At 41.4% G+C, this 18,736-nt stretch overlaps 1 protein-coding gene across 11 annotated transcripts in view; it reads left to right on the forward strand.

Annotated features, from left to right (window-relative positions):
* The window catches only part of LOC120811590 (receptor-type tyrosine-protein phosphatase mu), a 103,132-nt gene that overhangs the window by 75,892 nt on the left and 8,504 nt on the right, over positions 1 to 18,736 (forward strand). For 6 of the 11 annotated variants that reach the window (XM_078096520.1, XM_078096522.1, XM_078096524.1 and 3 more), the window contains 9 exons: positions 467 to 493; positions 6,217 to 6,407; positions 11,543 to 11,630; positions 14,922 to 14,998; positions 15,360 to 15,396; positions 15,935 to 16,032; positions 16,321 to 16,437; positions 17,124 to 17,278; positions 17,364 to 17,499. In XM_078096520.1, coding sequence (XP_077952646.1) covers positions 467 to 493; positions 6,217 to 6,407; positions 11,543 to 11,630; positions 14,922 to 14,998; positions 15,360 to 15,396; positions 15,935 to 16,032; positions 16,321 to 16,437; positions 17,124 to 17,278; positions 17,364 to 17,499 — 926 coding nt within the window. The remainder of the gene's footprint in view (positions 1 to 466; positions 494 to 6,216; positions 6,408 to 11,542; positions 11,631 to 14,921; positions 14,999 to 15,359; positions 15,397 to 15,934; positions 16,033 to 16,320; positions 16,438 to 17,123; positions 17,279 to 17,363; positions 17,500 to 18,736) is intronic. The other 5 variants (XM_078096527.1, XM_078096521.1, XM_078096523.1 and 2 more) reach the window with 1 other exon arrangement.

Here is an 18,736-nt window from a genome sequence, read left to right on the forward strand (position 1 = left end):
CTGTTGATCATCATGTTTGTTGCTTTACTGTTTCTGGCTCACGTTGAAACAAGAGAAATCACAATATAAACATTTCGATTGTGTTCTCAATATGGACTAATTGGTGGTTGACTCGTGAGTTTCTGTTGTATCTGCATGTTTTGTCTGGTAGAAGAGACAGAAAAAAGACCAGACCGATGCTCTGCTCTGACTCTCTGATTGTGGGCTGAGGACCAGGTCCTTCTCGCGCCTGGTCCTCACACATGGTCCTCACACCTGCTCCTTACAAATGGTCCTCATCTGGATCTCCACAGCAGCCACAGTCCACTCAAGCCAGCTGGATTCATGAACACCAATGTTTCCATCTTCTTTTCTGTTTTTTCCTTTGCCCTACCTTCTTGTCTGCCTGTCTCTCTGTCCTATCCGTCTGTCTGTCTCTTCTATCTGTCCTGTCTGTCTGTCTGCTGCGGCTGTGTCCTGATGGCAGATCCCTTCGTACCGACGGCCATTCTAGGTGAGGCACTTTTCAGTTCCTTCCTCTGTAGGACAGAACCAAACAAACTGCAAAGGCAGATAGACAGGAAGTGGACGGACAGGAAGTATATAGGCAGGAAGTAGACAGGCAGGTGAGAAAGAGAAGAGACAGAAGAGTCAAAGGACAGAGTTTAGAGATAGATGATGGAGAGAATGAGAAAGAGAAAGAGTGTGATACTTTGGCTTCCATCCATCCCTGCCTGCTTCTTGTTTGGCTGTTTATTTACATTTTTTATATTGATTATTTTTGGTTTTAATTGCACCTTTGTTTATTTGATTTCAAAGATTAGAATATAATTATTTTTTCTTATTATTAAATTTTAAAATTATTATTATTTTCCTTCTTTTCAGTTGTTTATTTTCTTTTATTTGCTTAACTGATTACTTCTTGTATTTTTAATTTGTTTTCATTGCAAAAATAATAAAATTTCGTTATATCTTTTTGATGAATATATATATATTATTTTGGTTTTGTTTTAGAAGGAATTTATGTTTGGGTCTTTTGGGTTGTTTGTGGTTTTTATTTGGAGAACGACGGTGGGCTTCACTCCATCCCCGCATCCACAACATTCCTGCGTGCCGTGTTGACGTCACGTCTGTCTGTGACCTCTAACCTCTGCATGGACACAACACGTCTTCGTGGATGGGGGGGAGGAAAACAAGGAGCAATGAATCGGCCCCGAATCCAGAGCCAGTCAAACGTCACAATATCTGCCTTTGTGACGTTTCGATTTCTGGACGTTTGTGGATTTTAAGATTTCAGAGTAACATGAAATGAGCAGGAAGATTAACGCAAAGAAATTTAGCCTGCAATCAATATCTTAAAATATATTAAATACTTAAATGTATGTAGTCGGCTGATGATGAAATGTTGATATGCCCGAATAATGATAATAACGAGTAGTAACGGTAACCAAACGGAACAACACCGCTGCAACGCAAAACGGAACAATATAAAAAAGACAACGAGCCTCTCATCTGTCAGAAGCGAGGGAACAGTCACAACCATTCCATACATTCTTGGTCATTACCTTACTCGATGACTTGCACTGATTGGAGGCATCCAGGGTTGCTTTTGAATTAAATTAGATGTGTCTGTTAGTAAGCAAGGATCGCTAATTAGCACCAGTGCTACCTCTGTCGATCGAGCATGCGTGGTGACCCAGCGTGATTTTGTTATATTCCTACCAGCACTGCATTGGCGATGGACCGGTCCTACCCTGGGTACCGTTGCTCTGGGACCTCAATGAGTAAACCCATGAGTTAACCATATGGGGTTAATAAATAACCCTTTAGTGTACTTATAAATGGATATGATTTGGTCATTTCTTTAACAGCAAATATATCTGAAGACAAACGTATTACCACCTCAATTATGTGTTTATGTCTTCAGGTTAGCAACTAAAGCTGACTAAGGCTAACTAGAGCTAAATGAGTTGTGTTGAAACAACCCTCATTCTTGTTCAGATATTGACTTGAGGTTTTTAAACAACTGAATCGTTCTTTGACCTAAATCAAAGTGTTTTAGAACTAAACCAATAAGTGGGTTTAAACAAAAGGACAATAATCCAGCCATTAGTTATGTTTCTATAAAATATCTGTGTTTCAGACTTGATTATGTTCCTTTGTTTTGTTGTAAAAGAGAATCTAAAAGAGAGGGGAAGGGAATCATACATACATGTTAATTGAAGTCCTCCTGGTGTCATTGTTGTTACTGATTATTCTTCAAACACACCAGTCTAACAGTCTAAAAAAGCCCATTCGGGGTAAAAGCTGATTGTTCTGAAAAAATACCCAAGATATAACACAAATGAATGATTATTATGAGAATTGACTCAAACATTTTCCCCATCCTGTTTAATACTAAACTCCAATGCTAAATGTCAGACTAATTTAATGTCCAAAGGAAGGGGAATGCTGAAAGCAAAACATAGATTCCTGTTTCTCGTCTCTCCTCAGGCTAAATAATCTGTCTTCAGACAAGAGATTGTGATGTTAGCCCAAGCAATGACTCCTACGCTTAAGGAACAGTTTGCCAAGTTAGCCAAGTTAGCTTATGTGCCTTCTGCTTGCTGTTACAAGTTCCAATAGAGCAACTACAATGCTAAGAGCTACTTCCTGTTTGATTCATGCTAGTTATGTGTTTTCCGTAGATAGTCCAGGTTCAAGCGAACGTTGTTGCTTATATGCTGTCTCCTCTCTCTTCTTCTTCTCTTCTATCTTTCTCTGTATAAAGTGCCCATTAATGGTAAGTGGTTAATTTGGGGCTAATGGGGGGGGGGGGGGGGGGGGGGGCTCATGTTGGGGGGGACACCACTGCACATGGAGCAACATCCACCACTTGCTGTGATGTCATCAATTAGCGTCGCCATGCTTCATTTCCCCCTTTTGTTAAATTGTGACTTCGGAATCCCTAAATCCTTCCACCATTCCAGTCAAAGCAATCAGGTCCAGATCTGCCCATCTGTTTGTCTCTGATTGTTTACCATTTTTGTCATTGTGCTTGTCTCATTAGTCCCCCCCTCCATTCACAAACCACTACCTGCATCACATTGCCCATCTCCTCGCCCTGGCGATGATTGGTTGGGCTGTTTGGGATAGAGTTTCTGATTGGTCAGTCAGGCCCCAGGCTAGCCAATGAGAGAGAGGTAGAGAGTGTAGCGTAAGTTATGTCCGCCAACTGTTGAAATGTTTACATCGGAGTCATGGACGTTTTTTTTCAAGGTTTAACGAGAACTAGTTTACTGAAAAGGTGGGTTCTGTTCCCAGGACTTTGAACTCTGCTCTTTTCACACTGCAGCACCAAGAAGCTGGATCTGGACCCGTACTCATTCCATACTTTACTGGATCTAGACTAGTACTGATACTATGCTGTTGTAGATCTGGACCAATGCTTCTACTATATTGTATAGTATATATGTACACATATGTATGTATATACTATAGGTCTGGACCAGTGGTGATAACTTTTGTTGGACGTATACCATGCTGTACTAAGTCTGGACCTTTACTGATAATTGGATCTTGACCAGTACTGATACCATGCTTTAATCGTTTTACACCAGTGCTTATACCATGCTGTTGTAGGACTAGACAGTAGAAATAATATCCTAAACTCTAACTAAAAAATATTTTTAATAAAACAGTTTTTTAAGTAGTTTTGGTAGCAGTGTGAAAAGAAACTATAGGGCCAATCACCACCTTTTCTCTAGTCATGTGATTTGATGTCTTTGCTATTCATCTGTGTTTTAGCGTAACAACATTGTTGTAAATGTTCACATGGGGTTGTCATTGTCAAATCATCTTCCTTTTAGTTGATAACATATTAGTGTATGTGTATATATATATATATATATATATATATATATATATATATATATATAAAAAACAATATTCAGAATATGATATAACTACCATATCATACTAATATCCAATATAAATATAATACATATCTTATATTAAAGGATAAATATATTACAATGTAAATATATGTATGTATGTATATATATATATATATGTATATAGAGAGAGAGAGAGAGATGCATGTAGTTTGTCGTTTGTATATATATGATGCAGTTGCAGTTGAGTGTGTCGCAGTTTTCATCCACGTCCTGCTTGCGTGTCTTCACCACATTCCTGTGTGCGTCGCATGTCGTGATGTTAATTTGAACTCTGTGACGTGACGGACTCAACCAGCCTCCGCGTCCAATCACAGTCCATATACGGCGTTAGCACATAGCTAACTAGCTAGCTAAACCTGCCGGTGTAGCATCTCTACAGAAGCGTCGGCTGCCCTTTCACGCCGGTCCTGATTGTGAGGACAGGCAGGTATTTTAGGACTCTGAAATGATGTGTCACTCATTATCTTCATCAGTGATTGGCTAAACTGCTTCTTAGACCCGCCCCATTGGGACACGGCCCGAGCCCAGCTGAGACATGCGGAGAGGACGTAAAAGAAAATTATTATTATTTTGCACAGATATCTTAATTCACTAATATTACTGGGTATATTCCACATTTCAAAAACACAAATAGACACATATTGACGAATATCATTTGTAACAGTCAGTTCACACCTGGTTAGTCCCATTCTTACAGTAGGGTTATATCTAGTCACACTGTAACAGTCCGGTTACTGTCAGTTCACACCTGGTTAGTCCCATTCTTACAGTAGGGGTATATCTAGTCACACTGTAACAGTCCGGTTACTGTCAGTTTACACCTGGTTAGTCCCATTCTTACAGTAGGGTTATATCTAGTCACACTGTAACGGTCCGGTTACTGTCAGTTCACACCTGGTTAGTCCCATTCTTACAGTAGGGGTATATCTAGTCACACTGTAACAGTCCGGTTACTGTCAGTTCACACCTGGTTAGTCCCATTCTTACAGTAGGGTTATATCTAGTCACACTGTAACAGTCCGGTTACTGTCAGTTCACACCTGGTTAGTCCCATTCTTACAGTAGGGTTATATCTAGTCACACTGTAACAGTCCGGTTACTGTCAGTTCACACCTGGTTAGTCCCATTCTTACAGTAGGGGTATATCTAGTCACACTGTAACAGTCCGGTTACTGTCAGTTCACACCTGGTTAGTCCCATTCTTACAGTAGGGTTATATCTAGTCACACTGTAACAGTCCGGTTACTGTCAGTTCACACCTGGTTAGTCCCGTTCTTACAGTAGGGGTATATCTAGTCACACTGTAACAGTGCGGTTACTGTCAGTTCACACCTGGTTAGTCCCATTCTTACAGTAGGGGTATATCTAGTCACACTGTAACAGTCCGGTTACTGTCAGTTTACACCTGGTTAGTCCCATTCTTACAGTAGGGGTATATCTAGTCACACTGTAACAGTCCGGTTACTGTCAGTTCACACCTGGTTAGTCCCATTCTTACAGTAGGGTTATATCTAGTCACACTGTAACAGTCCGGTTACTGTCAGTTCACACCTGGTTAGTCCCGTTCTTACAGTAGGGGTATATCTAGTCACACTGTAACAGTCCGGTTACTGTCAGTTCACACCTGGTTAGTCCCATTCTTACAGTAGGGTTATATCTAGTCACACTGTAACAGTCCGGTTACTGTCAGTTTACACCTGGTTAGTCCCATTCTTACAGTAGGGTTATATCTAGTCACACTGTAACAGTCCGGTTACAGTCAGTTTACACCTGGTTAGTCCCATTCTTACAGTAGGGGTATATCTAGTCACACTGTAACAGTCCGGTTACTGTCAGTTTACACCTGGTTAGTCCCATTCTTACAGTAGGGGTATATCTAGTCACACTGTAACAGTCCGGTTACAGTCAGTTTACATCTGGTTCTAGTCACACAAATTTCAGCTTGCTGAGGCATCCATGTAATTAAGCTGTATTATATCTCAATTCAGACAATTAATAAATCAACCCTAAAGATATTCCCCAAATCAAGTTTCCAAAAATCATCTGAGGAAACTTAATTTAAAAAGACAAAATGTCATACATCTTTGACCGACAAATTCAAGCCCAAACCTGACATCATGTGACACCAAATAGTATGCATATAGATCAGTGTGAACACGTGTGGATTCTGACCCAGGTCAGTCCGGTCCACTCCATGCATGAACATAAGTCATATCTGCATCACATGTTGAGTCACTACTCAAGTCTGCTGACCACAGCTACAGTCTCCCTTTATTCGCATATTCTGCTCTTTCTCCCCCAGACGACAGTCACACTATGACCAGTGAAACCAGCAGCCTGGTCCAGTCCCACTACAAGCAGCGGGAGACGGAGCGGGAGGCGCTGCCCTACCAGACGGGGCAGCTGCACCCGGCCATCCGAGTAGCCGACTTACTGCAGCACATCACCCAGATGAAATGCGCTGAAGGTTACGGCTTCAAGGAGGAGTATGAGGTGAGGCTTTCTCACACACACACAACTAACAGGCCTCTTCCATCTATGGAAGGTTTTTATATTTTCATTAGTTTCTTAAAGTCCTAAATCCTCCCGGGCTGAGTTTTGAAAGCTTCTTGTTCACAATGAAAAAAACACACCTTTAGGGGGGACACGATTGATTAGCTTTTACACTTGACCTTTAAAACATCTCAGAATCAAGCAAAAAGAAACACATTGAAGTTGATTACAGGGAAGAGGCGGTTGCTATGTTGTCAAGGTTGTTAAAACATGTGCTTACCATTTGGTAATCGGTTGCTAGGATACTCAGGCTGGTTGTAAAAGGTTGCTCAAAGGGTTGTGCTGATTGGGATCGATTTTCAAAATACTATATGGTGGCATCCCCATAAAAGATATGTGATAAATGATCTTATTCTGATTATATGAATGAAGTTCATAATTGCTGCTACAGCACCTTGTTAATACTGCAGTGAAATATTGTTTCTTGAAGGCTGAATCTTTAGTATGTTTTATTGTTACATCTATCTTTTCTAAAATGATGTTGACTTTTATACTTACACATTACAGTAAAGGAAGATTTTTTCATTATTATTAATATAAAATGTAGAATGTCAACGTTATGAAGGACAGCCCTAATCGTGGATGTAATTTGGAGATATTGGGATGAAGATAACACAACAAACCTTAAAAAGTCATTTTTTATGTTTTAGATTAAAATATTCACATTCTTTCCTATTTGTTCATAACCATGATTGGCGGATGTGAAACAGAAGCGATTCAATAACTGTACAATAAGACATTGTTTTGTGAACTACAAAAACGGACAGCAAAAACTAGTCTCAGTTGTTAGCAGGTGGTTGCCATCGTACATTATTCGAGTAATAATGTCAAAAATCAATTTGTCGATCAATGGATTAAACCTTTATTCTACAAATAAAAGGGAATACTCAGGAAATACACCTCGTCACATTTATTACTAATCATCTCTTCCAAACCTTCTAGTCTCACCGGCATATTAATGATCTTCTCTTATCAATTCATCAATTAATCGTTTTAGCAGTCATCGGATTAATGAAGGAAGGAGGAGTCCAACATTTAAGGTTGAAAAAAAGAGGCAGTGTGTGCGTTCATTTGTCTTTGTGTGACGACATGTTTACACATTTTCATCAGGAGAAACTTACTAATGGATGTTACTTACTACGCAGAGTCACAATCATTCCCTGTTTTGGCCCATTAGCTGGAGGGAAGCTCTATAATGCATGTGTGTGTGTGTTGCCCTCAGGGTAAATCCATTACACACACACACACACACACACACACACACACACAGTGTTTTTACCCTCCATTTGCAGGAAGTTAGTGGTGAGGACTTATTCTAGTGTTTCTGTCTGTCTCTCTGCATGTCTGTCCCACCGGTACCTGTGAGCTCTGTGGTCTGCTGCTGAGCTCTGATCACTTTTAATTATAGGAATATTATTTCAAAATAAGGTAGAACTTTATTTATTGCATGAGAAACTACTGTTCAAATATAAACTGGAATTGTAATCGCATAAAGAATCTGGCAGTTGTCATGGTTATTTGATCTGCAGGAGAACAATGCTTCATTTAAACTTTTGATCAAAGTTTCCAATATTATGTATATGATTAATATAAAATTACAAAAAACAAAACATAGATGAAACAATTTTAATAGAAACAATATGAATGAAGACAAAATGTAAAAGTGTTAAATCATCGTGTAGGAGGAGAGAGGAGCATCCTACAAAGACCTCTATAGTTCAATGCAGGGTTTCATGAATAACCTTAGTGGTTAATTAATGGTACTCAAATTCCAATTTACCATCAGAAATGTTAGTTTGTGTAACATTGTTATTATGAAATTAATTAATTCAGAGATTTTTGGTTGATTACATCATTAGCAACTCATCCAACCTTCGTATATGCAAAAAAGTCACGTCAACATTGATGTTATGATTTCAGTAAAAATGTCAAATGTTTTAAAATAAAGTAAAAACAGGTTTAGAAGTTAGAGACAGAATCAATGTTTGAACTATTGATTAGAGATGTTGTTATTTCCCTCCATGCTTCTCCTTTACCTCTTAATCTGATTGGACAGCTTAACGAGGTAAGATGCCTTCTTGGTTTTTATCCTGTTTTCTTTTTAACTAGATTGGTGACTAGATGCTCGCTAACACATTAACGCTTGTTTATCTCATCATCACCCAGCCCTCAGGTTGTTTGAGCATTACAATGTAATTAAAGATATGAAAACTAAATCTAGAATGTGTGAAACATCACTTGTTCTTTTGAAGGTTATTATTGCTGTTGTCATCGAGGGTCCTACTTTGTTCAATATGGATAGATGACGTCTTTCCTTCAGACCAGCAGCAGATGTTTCCAGGCCTCTTCTGTCAGAGAGCTGAATGGTCCCCAATGTAGCAACGATGCTAAGTCAAGAGACAAACTGCGTCACTGGGACTCTCCAAAAAGCAGTTTCAACCTGCTGGTGGCTGCTTCACGGGATGCAGCAGTCTTTACTCTTTTAGTCCATCACATGTAGATACAAGGAGTCCTGTTTTAGTGGTAAACGTCACGTGATAACCTCCAACAACCCAAGAGTTTCCTGTTCATTTGATGAAGTCCTGTGTGAATGACGATCTCCTCCTTAAAGGTCAAAACATCTGGGTGGAACAGCAGGTTCTCAGGGAGTCCCAAAGCTCTTCATGTGTCTTCACACCTGCTTCAGACAGAGAGCATGCAGCGCCCTTTTCCAACATCAACCATTCACTATCATCAGAGGACTCCTGGACCGCCGTATTGATTATTGACTTTTCACATGTAGGAATTACATAAGTAATATCGGAGAAGTCACAACTACAACAAAGATCTTTAAATAAGTGAAATAATAAGAGAATGTCAAATGCTCCGTGGTTTTGAGTTTTAAATTTTGTATTTTACTGCTCAGACAGGTCTGACTACACGCTCATATCTGTGTGAAGATGTTCATTCATCAGAATCAAGTGAAGTTCACAGTCGATTGATTCAGATCCACTTCAGAACTTAATGTTTTAAAAAAGTATTAAGTCACACTCATTTTGTTTTTGAGAGACAAAATAATCTAATCTGAAAACATCTTTGACATTTGACTTTTGGCAGTTTATGCAGACAGTTAGCATTAGCATCTAGATACACACCGTGTTGATCTTCAGGACTCCTTCCTCAGTCTGAAAGCCTGCTGCTGGATGTAGCTTCCACCGCCCTTCTTACTTGTGTTTTTAAGGCAGAATGAGAGAACTTCTCCGTGTCACAGAAGTAGTCCTCCAGCTGGACTCTTCATTCACCCTTCATTTTCTTAGTGACCTTTAAGAGGGTTTCACCCTCCCCAAACTGTACATGGATGACTGTCCCACCTGAGGAGATACGATCAGTCCCCAATAAGCAGAGGACGGGCTCTGATGCTCCTCTCCTGTTCCCTGACCCATGTCCATACTGCGGTCTGCAAACACCATCCCATCAACATCCGTCTCCCTCCTCCTTCCCGGCTCCTCCAGCCCCCCTTTCCCCCATGACCCACCTGCTGGACCCCACCCATCCCCTCATTCACTCCGTCACCCGCCCGGCTGGAGTCCACTCTCCCCCCACCATCCTGCTGGACTTCGCCTGCTCCCTCCTCAGGTGTAGTCCCCTCCCCCTCCCCCCCAACCCTCCCTACCACAGCCCCCCCTCACGGCCAGGCTGCAGTCCACCATGAGCACAAGAAACACAAGAAACACCATTAATGCGTGCAGCCCGCGACCAGCTGCAAACACGCACAGACCATCCATCCATCCATCTTCAGCCGGTTATCCGGGGTCGGGTCGCGGGGGCAACAGCTCCAGCAGGGGACCCCAAACTTCCCTTTCCCGGGCCACATCTACCAGCTCTGACTGGGGGATCCCAAGGCGTTCCCAGCCCAGTGCAGAGATACAATCTCTCCACCTAGTCCTGGGTCTTCCCCGGGGCCTCTTCCCAGCTGGCCGTGCCTGGAACACCTCCCTAGGGAGGCGCCCAGGGGGCATCCTCACCAGATGCCCAAACCACCTCAACTGGCTCCTTTCGACGCAAAGGAGCAGCGGCTCTACTGCGAGCTCCTCGTGAATGGCTGAGCTTCTCACCCTCTAAGGGAGACGCCAGCCACTCTCCTGAGGAAACCCATTTCGGCCGCTTGTACCCGTGACCTAGTTCTTTGGGTCATGACCCATCCTTCATGATCAGAGGTGAGGGTAGGAACGACCATGGACCGGTAGATCGAGAGCTTTGCCTTCCAGCTCAGCTCTCTTTTTGTCACAACGGTGCGGTAAAGCGAGCACAGACCGACTCCACAAAAACACCTAATCACCGTAACAGTCACACCACAACACACAGACACACAACAATTCACCTCACGCTCCGTTCACTCAGAGAGAGTTTGACACGACTTCCACACCTCTTAGTGGGATGATGTCTGACGCTGTTAGACTGCTGTCACACACACACACACACACACACACACACCTGCCTGCAGGCGTTTTAATGAGCAACCCAGGAGACTTGCTGTGGATCAAAGTGTGTCATACTCAGCGGTTATGATCCGTAGGAAGATAAAGCTCCAGAGTTTAACATGTTTAATGAGCATGTACATGTGGAGTCTAGAACTACTACACTAGACACAAAGAGACCGAAAACTGCAACAATGAGACAAAAAGGAACTGCAAATAAACAAAGCATAAATGAAAAATATTGGGGTTTTTAGGAAAATGATTTGGATTCAGAATATTATGCACCAAGTCAAATTCCTCTTTATGCAACATGTGTGGCAATAAATGGTTTCTGATTCGTTCAGAGACACACAAAACGACTCTACTGCTTTCAGTTTGCTTGTAAAATACAAATAAGGAAAAAAAGAATGTGATTCACAAGCATTTCCTCGCTCTGTCACAAAGTAGAGGTGTACTTTTACTCCATTAACATGATCAGAAAGGACGTCTTTCATAATCGGACGTTTTCATCTGCACCGTGTGCGTTCAGGGATACAACGGGAAATCAAACCCTCTCGCTGCATTGTTCGTGTTTCATCGCTCTGCTTCTGCTGAACAATCGTGTCTCTGCCTTCTCAGAGCTTCTTTGAGGGACAGTCGGCTCCTTGGGACTCAGCCAAAAAGGATGAAAACCGCATGAAGAATCGCTATGGAAACATCATCGCCTGTAGGTACCCACACATGGTCAGAGGGGCGGTAAAGCACATAACTAATATTTAATGAATGAAGCTGATGTGTTGAAGACACTGATGACATCTTCTCCACGTTTGAGGTCATGTTTAAACTGGGAACAGTATTTGTAGACTGTGCATTGAAAGTCACAACGAGCATGATAACGCCTCGTCACCTCTGGAACCAAAACCAGTAAAGGAACTAGAAAATGCGTTGGAATGCTGAAATATTAAAGCTAAAATACATTTTTTTAATTGCTCAAAATACAGGAATGATACAATTAGTCACAGTAGTATGTGTAGTAGAATTAGTTATTCTAATACTAATACTACTAGCATAAATACTAGTAGTACTTTGTTATAGCAGTTTGACCCGGTGATATTCTACGCACAAGAGCCCGAATAAAATGGAACACGGGACTACTATAGCGAAAACGGTTTATTAAATGAACTCTTCAAATAAGTCAATAAAAAGATTAAATACTGTTCACTTATGAAACAAAACCAACAAAAAAAATACACTATGTGGGACTATCTTGTATCTAACATTCGGGAGGTCAGTGTTAAAGGTGTTAACCATAGTAAATAGTCACAAAATATAAAAGAATAACACTTCAAAGAAACCAATCAAATCACATCAATTAAGATGACTAAACAAACCACACAACAAACACATGCAAGATGGCTGCTCCCTCACTGTGTCACAAGAAAATGAAACATAAAACGGCCCTATGCAATTGGCTTATTAAATAAGCTTACCATATACTAAATAGGGTAAAACACTGGTTGTCCCCAACGCCTGTTTAAAACAAAAGAAACACATTTATATTTAAAAGGGAACGTTACCAAACATTTCATGTTGCATGCATTCAGAGTAAGTAAATTTACCTGTCTGCACTTCATCACATCACATGTCATTTATCTGACACTTTTATCCAAAGCGACTTACAATAAGAACATTTAACCATAAGGACACAAACTCAGAAGAACAAGAAACAAGAAAGTGCAATTTCCTCAAATAAGCCAATTTACAACTTGCTATAGATGAGTGACGTTATAAGTCCAATGTAAGTGCTACAGTTAGTTAGTGTGTTAGTGGAGGTAGAGTCTGAAGAGGTGTGTCTTTAGTCTGAAGATGTGAAGGCTCTCTGTGGTCCTGATGTCTTCAGAGAGCTCAGGACAGCAAAGAGTCGCGATCTAGTCGAGTGTTTTGCTCTCAGTGAGGGAGGGACGAGCGTTTTTGCTTACGGTTCCTTCCCGTAATGGCCCCTCGCCAAGCAAGACTGATAAACATGTATTAGTTTAAAGTTATTAGCTAAAAGATATTCAGTGTCAAAATCCTATTTTTAGGTCAGACTGCAGTAATCAGAGAGAGAGAGAGACTGCAGTGCGCCTGAGTTACCACGGTAACAGCACACCTGCGATCATTAACGAGAGAGAGACAAAAAACTCATGAAACAAAATCAGTGATTTTTTAAATGGTTGGAATGCTGCTTCAGCAACAATTAATCATTTAGATCATTACGTCTCATGGAGGAGATCAAACTCCAGCAGCTCTTTAGGTCAAACATGTGAGGCTGAACCCAGAACCTGGAGCGCTGTCATCATGGGTGTGGGGGTGCGTCTAGGATTTGCAGGTCATTACCTGGGTCTTGGTTCAGGTATTAATGTGGGACTTGCAGGTCTTTAAATGGGTGTAAATCTGGCACGCATTGATCTTTGATTGGGTCTTGGTTTCGGATTGGCAGACCAATACCTGTCCCATAATCTGGGATATGCAGGTCTTGGATTGGGTGTTTTGGTGCTGGATTATCTCAGTAGACTTCTCATTAAAGATTACATTAGATAAACGTTATAAACTTGAATGGAACCGGTCGCTTTATTTATAAATAATCTCTGCGATAAATGAACATTGACCAATGATGTTGTCTTCAGCTCAGCCGGCTGAATGTCAGACAGGAAACACACGTTCTAGTTTTCTCGTCTAGCTGATCTCACGTCAGTTCTTATCATCACACAGCTCCAGGTCTCAGAGACACAACATGGAACCGCTGAAGCTAATGTGCTTACGTCCCAGAAAGTCAGTGCTGACAGCTGCTCACTTTCAGCTGCTGTCACACACACACACACACACACACACACACACACACACACACACACACACACACACACACACACACACAATCTCTGTCCTGTAGTGCTGTAATTATGCTAATGAGGTGTGATAGAAGCTGAGGCTATGCTGGTCTGCAGGGAAACACTTTGTATTCACACCAGCCGATAAAAGGCACACGCACAGACACACACACTGGTCTCCGTTTGTGTGTGTGTCAAGTTAAATGTGTGTGACAGCAGTGACAGCCAATCAGCTGCAGGCATGAGACCGGCTGACAGGGACTTGTGAATGAATTAGTCAGTTGATTAAATTCATTGTATTTTTTTATTGGACTTCCTGCAGAAAAACAAATCAATGGATACAAAAGAAATTTTAGGATGTTATTCCCCAGTAGGACAAACAGCTGGGTGTCTAACGGACAAATAATAAACGACACCGGAATAGGGAAAACAAAATGACTAAATATACAAATATAACATATGTTATATATAATATAAAATTAATAATATTAATAATATATTTAATAATATTAAATACCATTTGTTTTAAACTTAGAACATGGTCCCCTTAAAAAATACACTTTCAGCCGTTTATTTACCAGAGCTTAGAATCAGTTATTAATGTAACCTACAAAAGATGAAATAGTGGAGAAATAATTTCAAACAACTGCTGATATCTGCAGGTATTCTTTATCTCTAACTTGTTAATAACAGCAAGTTGTGTGTGTGATGATGACTCCTCTTGTGGATTAAATTCTAATAGTATATGTTAGTAAACATTTATTATCTGTTCATAACTGCGTTACCGTCTGATGCTCATGTTCTAATTTGCAACAATAAATTGAAAATATTTAGTTAACCAACCAATGGACAGAAATCTGCAACAATTTTACTATTTGATTTATTGTAATTTAGCTGCAACACCATGTGTTTATTATTTAATTGATGAACTGGAAGCTTTATGTTTCTGATCCAGAACGAGGACGTAATATATGTGTGTGATGAGACATAATTCATCTGTTTTTTTATTTAACGTGATTATAGCACAAGACACAGTGTATTTATTTATTAGTGGAAGCTCATTATAGGTGATTATGTTGAGCTTCACCACGGCAACAAGCTCCCTAATTAAAAAATGTGTGTGTGTCTCTGTGTTTGTGTGTGTACACCAGACGATCACTCTCGTGTGCGTCTGCAGCCTCAGGACGGAGACGGCGGCTCTGACTACATCAATGCCAACTACGTGGACGTGAGTAGCACTTTACTTTAGTTCCTTCAAAGGTCGATCTGTAACGTCCTGTTTCCATGGCGATGGGTGTCATCAGTAAGCTGTTGTTGACTCTGTAAACATCCCTGCAGAGGAATGGTTTGTTTACCAGCTTAGTGAGGCCATTTTTAGCGGCTTTATTTATTACTTTTGGAAAATGGGTGTTTTGGTGCCCAACGATAAACAGAAAAGACAAAGTTACACAAAGTGAGGAGAGGAATATTTGTGTGATCAGCTTCTTTTCATCTTCACTGCTCGACATGATTAATATCTCTTAGGTATTGCATGTCCATGATGAAGTGAGAATGATGATGATGATGATCCTCCTCCTCTCTTCTCTCAGGGCTACCACAGACCAAACCACTACGTCGCTACTCAAGGTGAGAAATGAAGAACTGAGCGACTTCTGATTTGGTTCCTAAGAGGATAAAAAACAAGAACTACATAAAGTTCAGAAGACAAAATGTGTTTGAAGATACGTTATTGACCTCTGTAGTAACAACACTCAGCACACGCGGTGCAACGCTTGCTGGAGACATTTCTTCTTCTTGTTCTGCTATTAACTCTTTAACTTCTGACCTGATCGGCCCATTCACCAAGAGCGACACCAGCAGCCATCACCTGTTTACACACACACACACACACACACACACACATGCGCACACACACACATGCGGACACAGAGTGGATGTGTGTGTGTGTGGTTGTTCAGGCAGCAGATTCTCGCAGTAAAACCCTTGAGGACAGGAATGGATTAGCATGAACTAATTAGATCGTCAAAATACAGACTGTCAACAGTGATTAAGAACATTGTTGTGTATTTTTATGCGTGTGTGTGACTTTGAATGAATTAAAAGTCATTATAATTCATGCATAGCTCTGGTGTCACTTTCTGAAATACAGCACTGTATATTTCAGGTCCCATGCAGGAGACTGCGTATGATTTCTGGCGGATGGTTTGGCAAGAGAACACCGCTGCCATCGTCATGGTAACCAACCTGGTGGAGGTGGGGCGGGTGAGTTCACATAGACACACACACTCCATTTCCCAGAGTGCATCTGTCAGGTCTCCCTCTGTGACTTTCTGCAATGAGCTGATTTTCGTTTTCGTGTAAATAGCAGCAGATTTGAGCTGCACTTGAGTTATACAGAGCTGTAAACTAAAGGGTGTGTTGAAGCTGAGATTTTGATCTTAATATTGGCCTAATTAATAAGTCACTTTATTTCTGCCCGAGTGTAACAAATAAACGAGGTGTGTATGTGTGTGTGTGTGTGTGTGTGTGTGTGTGTGTGTGTGCGTGCAGGTAAAGTGCTGTAAGTACTGGCCAGACGACACTGAGATCTACGGAGACATGAAAGTGACGCTGATCGAGACTCAGCTGCTCTCAGAGTACGTGATCCGGACCTTCGCTGTGGAGAAGGTACAACACACACACACTGTGATACATGTATACACTAGGACAGCGATTCCCAAAGTGTGGGCCGCGGCCTCCTGGTGGGCCGCGAGAGGTCATTTACAATAAATAAATAAAGTTTTTTAATTTTCAATTTTTAAATTGAAAGCTGCTTTCAGGGCGCGTCGGAGAAACAAAGCTGTCGTTCTCGCCGAGCACTTCATGAGATTAAAGAGCGAGAGACGGCGCCCTTTTCTCTACAGTAGCTGAACCATCTTAACGGGGAAATAAGTTATTCTAAAAGCAGCCGAAGATTTAAGGCGTGGATGGCGAGGGGGGCGGCGGGAGCCGACGCACCTCACAGCATTCGAGCGCGAGCAAAGATTCTCCTCGCGAGCAACGAAGCTCACGTTTCGCAAGCGAGCAAATACCTCGCCGAGACGGACTTTTGCTCGCGGATGTTTGATTTTGGTTAAATTATTAAGATCATTTAATCATTATGTTTTGATCAGAGTTGTGATTAAAGGTTTGGGTGGGCCGCAAAAGATTTTCAGATTTCAAAGTGGGCCGCAGCATTCTTGAGTTTGGGAACCGCTGCACTAGGATATGCATACAAATAAACAATGTACACACTAAGATATATACACTAAATGAAAAACATGGAGGTTATGACATCATGTGGACTAGTGGATCAATGGATGTGATCGTTTCAGAGGGGTGTGGCAGAGATCAGAGAGATCCGTCAGTTCCACTTCACCGGTTGGCCTGATCACGGCGTTCCCCTTCACGCCACCGGCCTGCTGGGCTTCATCCGCCGCATCAAAGCCAAAAACCCCACAACCGCCGGCCCCACCGTGGTGCACTGCAGGTACTCACATATTGATCCCTGATGCTACATGAGGTACAGCATGAAGAACATATGTAACATGTGTGTCTTTTTGTGTGTGTGTCAGCGCGGGGGCCGGACGTACAGGTTGCTTCATCGTGGTCGACATCATGCTGGACATGGCGGAGCGAGAAGGAGTCGTCGACATTTACAACTGTGTCCGAGAGCTGAGAGCGCGAAGGGTCAACATGGTCCAAACTGAGGTACAAACACTAAGGGCACCGGGGCCACGTTAATAAAGAACCAAGTGGGGTCCAATTTAGTAAAGGGACACCAGGGGCAACTTTAGTAAAATGACATCAGTGGCCACTTTAATAAAGGGAGACCAGGGGCCACTTTCTTAAAAGGACATTAAGGGGCCACTTTCATAAAATATCAGTTAGGCCCGATTTTCCTAAAGCAGCCGTTCCCAAACTCAAGAACGCCGCGGCCCAATTTGAAATCTGAAAATCTTTTGCGGCCCACCCAAACCTTTAATCACAACCCTGATCAAAACATAAACTAGGGATGATTGAATGACCTTAACCAATAAAAAATGTATTAACCGACAATGTATGTTTTGTATACCATTTTCTCCGGAGCTCATATATATTTACTTTAATACTACAAGAGGCGCCTATTTGACATTGTTTTGTTTGAATAACGACAGGCAGACAACAGCCTTATTGTTTTATTAATCTGTTCGTTTAAATTGTTTGTGCTTCATCAGTTAATGTTTCACATCACTAATGTGCCGCTAGAATTGTTCAAATAATATAAATATTTTTATATTAATTTCAAACTTTTTTAAAATTGAAAATTAAAAACATTTTAATTATTTATTGTAAATGACGTCTCGTGGCCCACCTGCAGTACCTTCCCACACTTTGGGAATCGCTGTCCTAAAGTAAAGGAACACTGTCATGTAGGGATGGTTAGGGGCCACTTTCTTAAAGGGACAGTAAGGAAACACTTTCTTAAAGGGACAGTTAGGAAACACTTTCTTAAAGGGACAGTAAGGAAACACTTTCTTAAAGGGACAGTTAGGAAACACTTTCTTAAAGGGACAGTTAGGGGCCTCTTTCCAAAAGAATCACGTACACACTGATGATATAAACTGTGTTCATGTACACCCATTGTTTTAAAATGATTCCATAAACAGCAGACCATGTGAGCGTACGCCGCTCTCTACGCAATAATTGGTATTTATAACCTTTGTGTGATTCACACAACAAATTAAGAGCAGAAATAGTGGCTATTTATTTCTGTCACGGGCGCGGGTGGGAGGCAGGACTCAAGACGCAGACTTTTCCAAAACAAAAAGACTTTAATAGTCAAAAGGTCCAAAATCCAAGGGGCGAAAACACTCAGGCATGAAACTATGGGCATCCAAGACAAAAGACAGGACAAGGACATGCGTGGCAAAAGACAATGACGCGACAAGTGACACAGGAGACACAT

Source organism: Gasterosteus aculeatus, chromosome 21, assembly GCF_964276395.1.
Source record: "Gasterosteus aculeatus chromosome 21, fGasAcu3.hap1.1, whole genome shotgun sequence".
NCBI classification, from domain to species: domain Eukaryota; kingdom Metazoa; phylum Chordata; class Actinopteri; order Perciformes; family Gasterosteidae; genus Gasterosteus; species Gasterosteus aculeatus.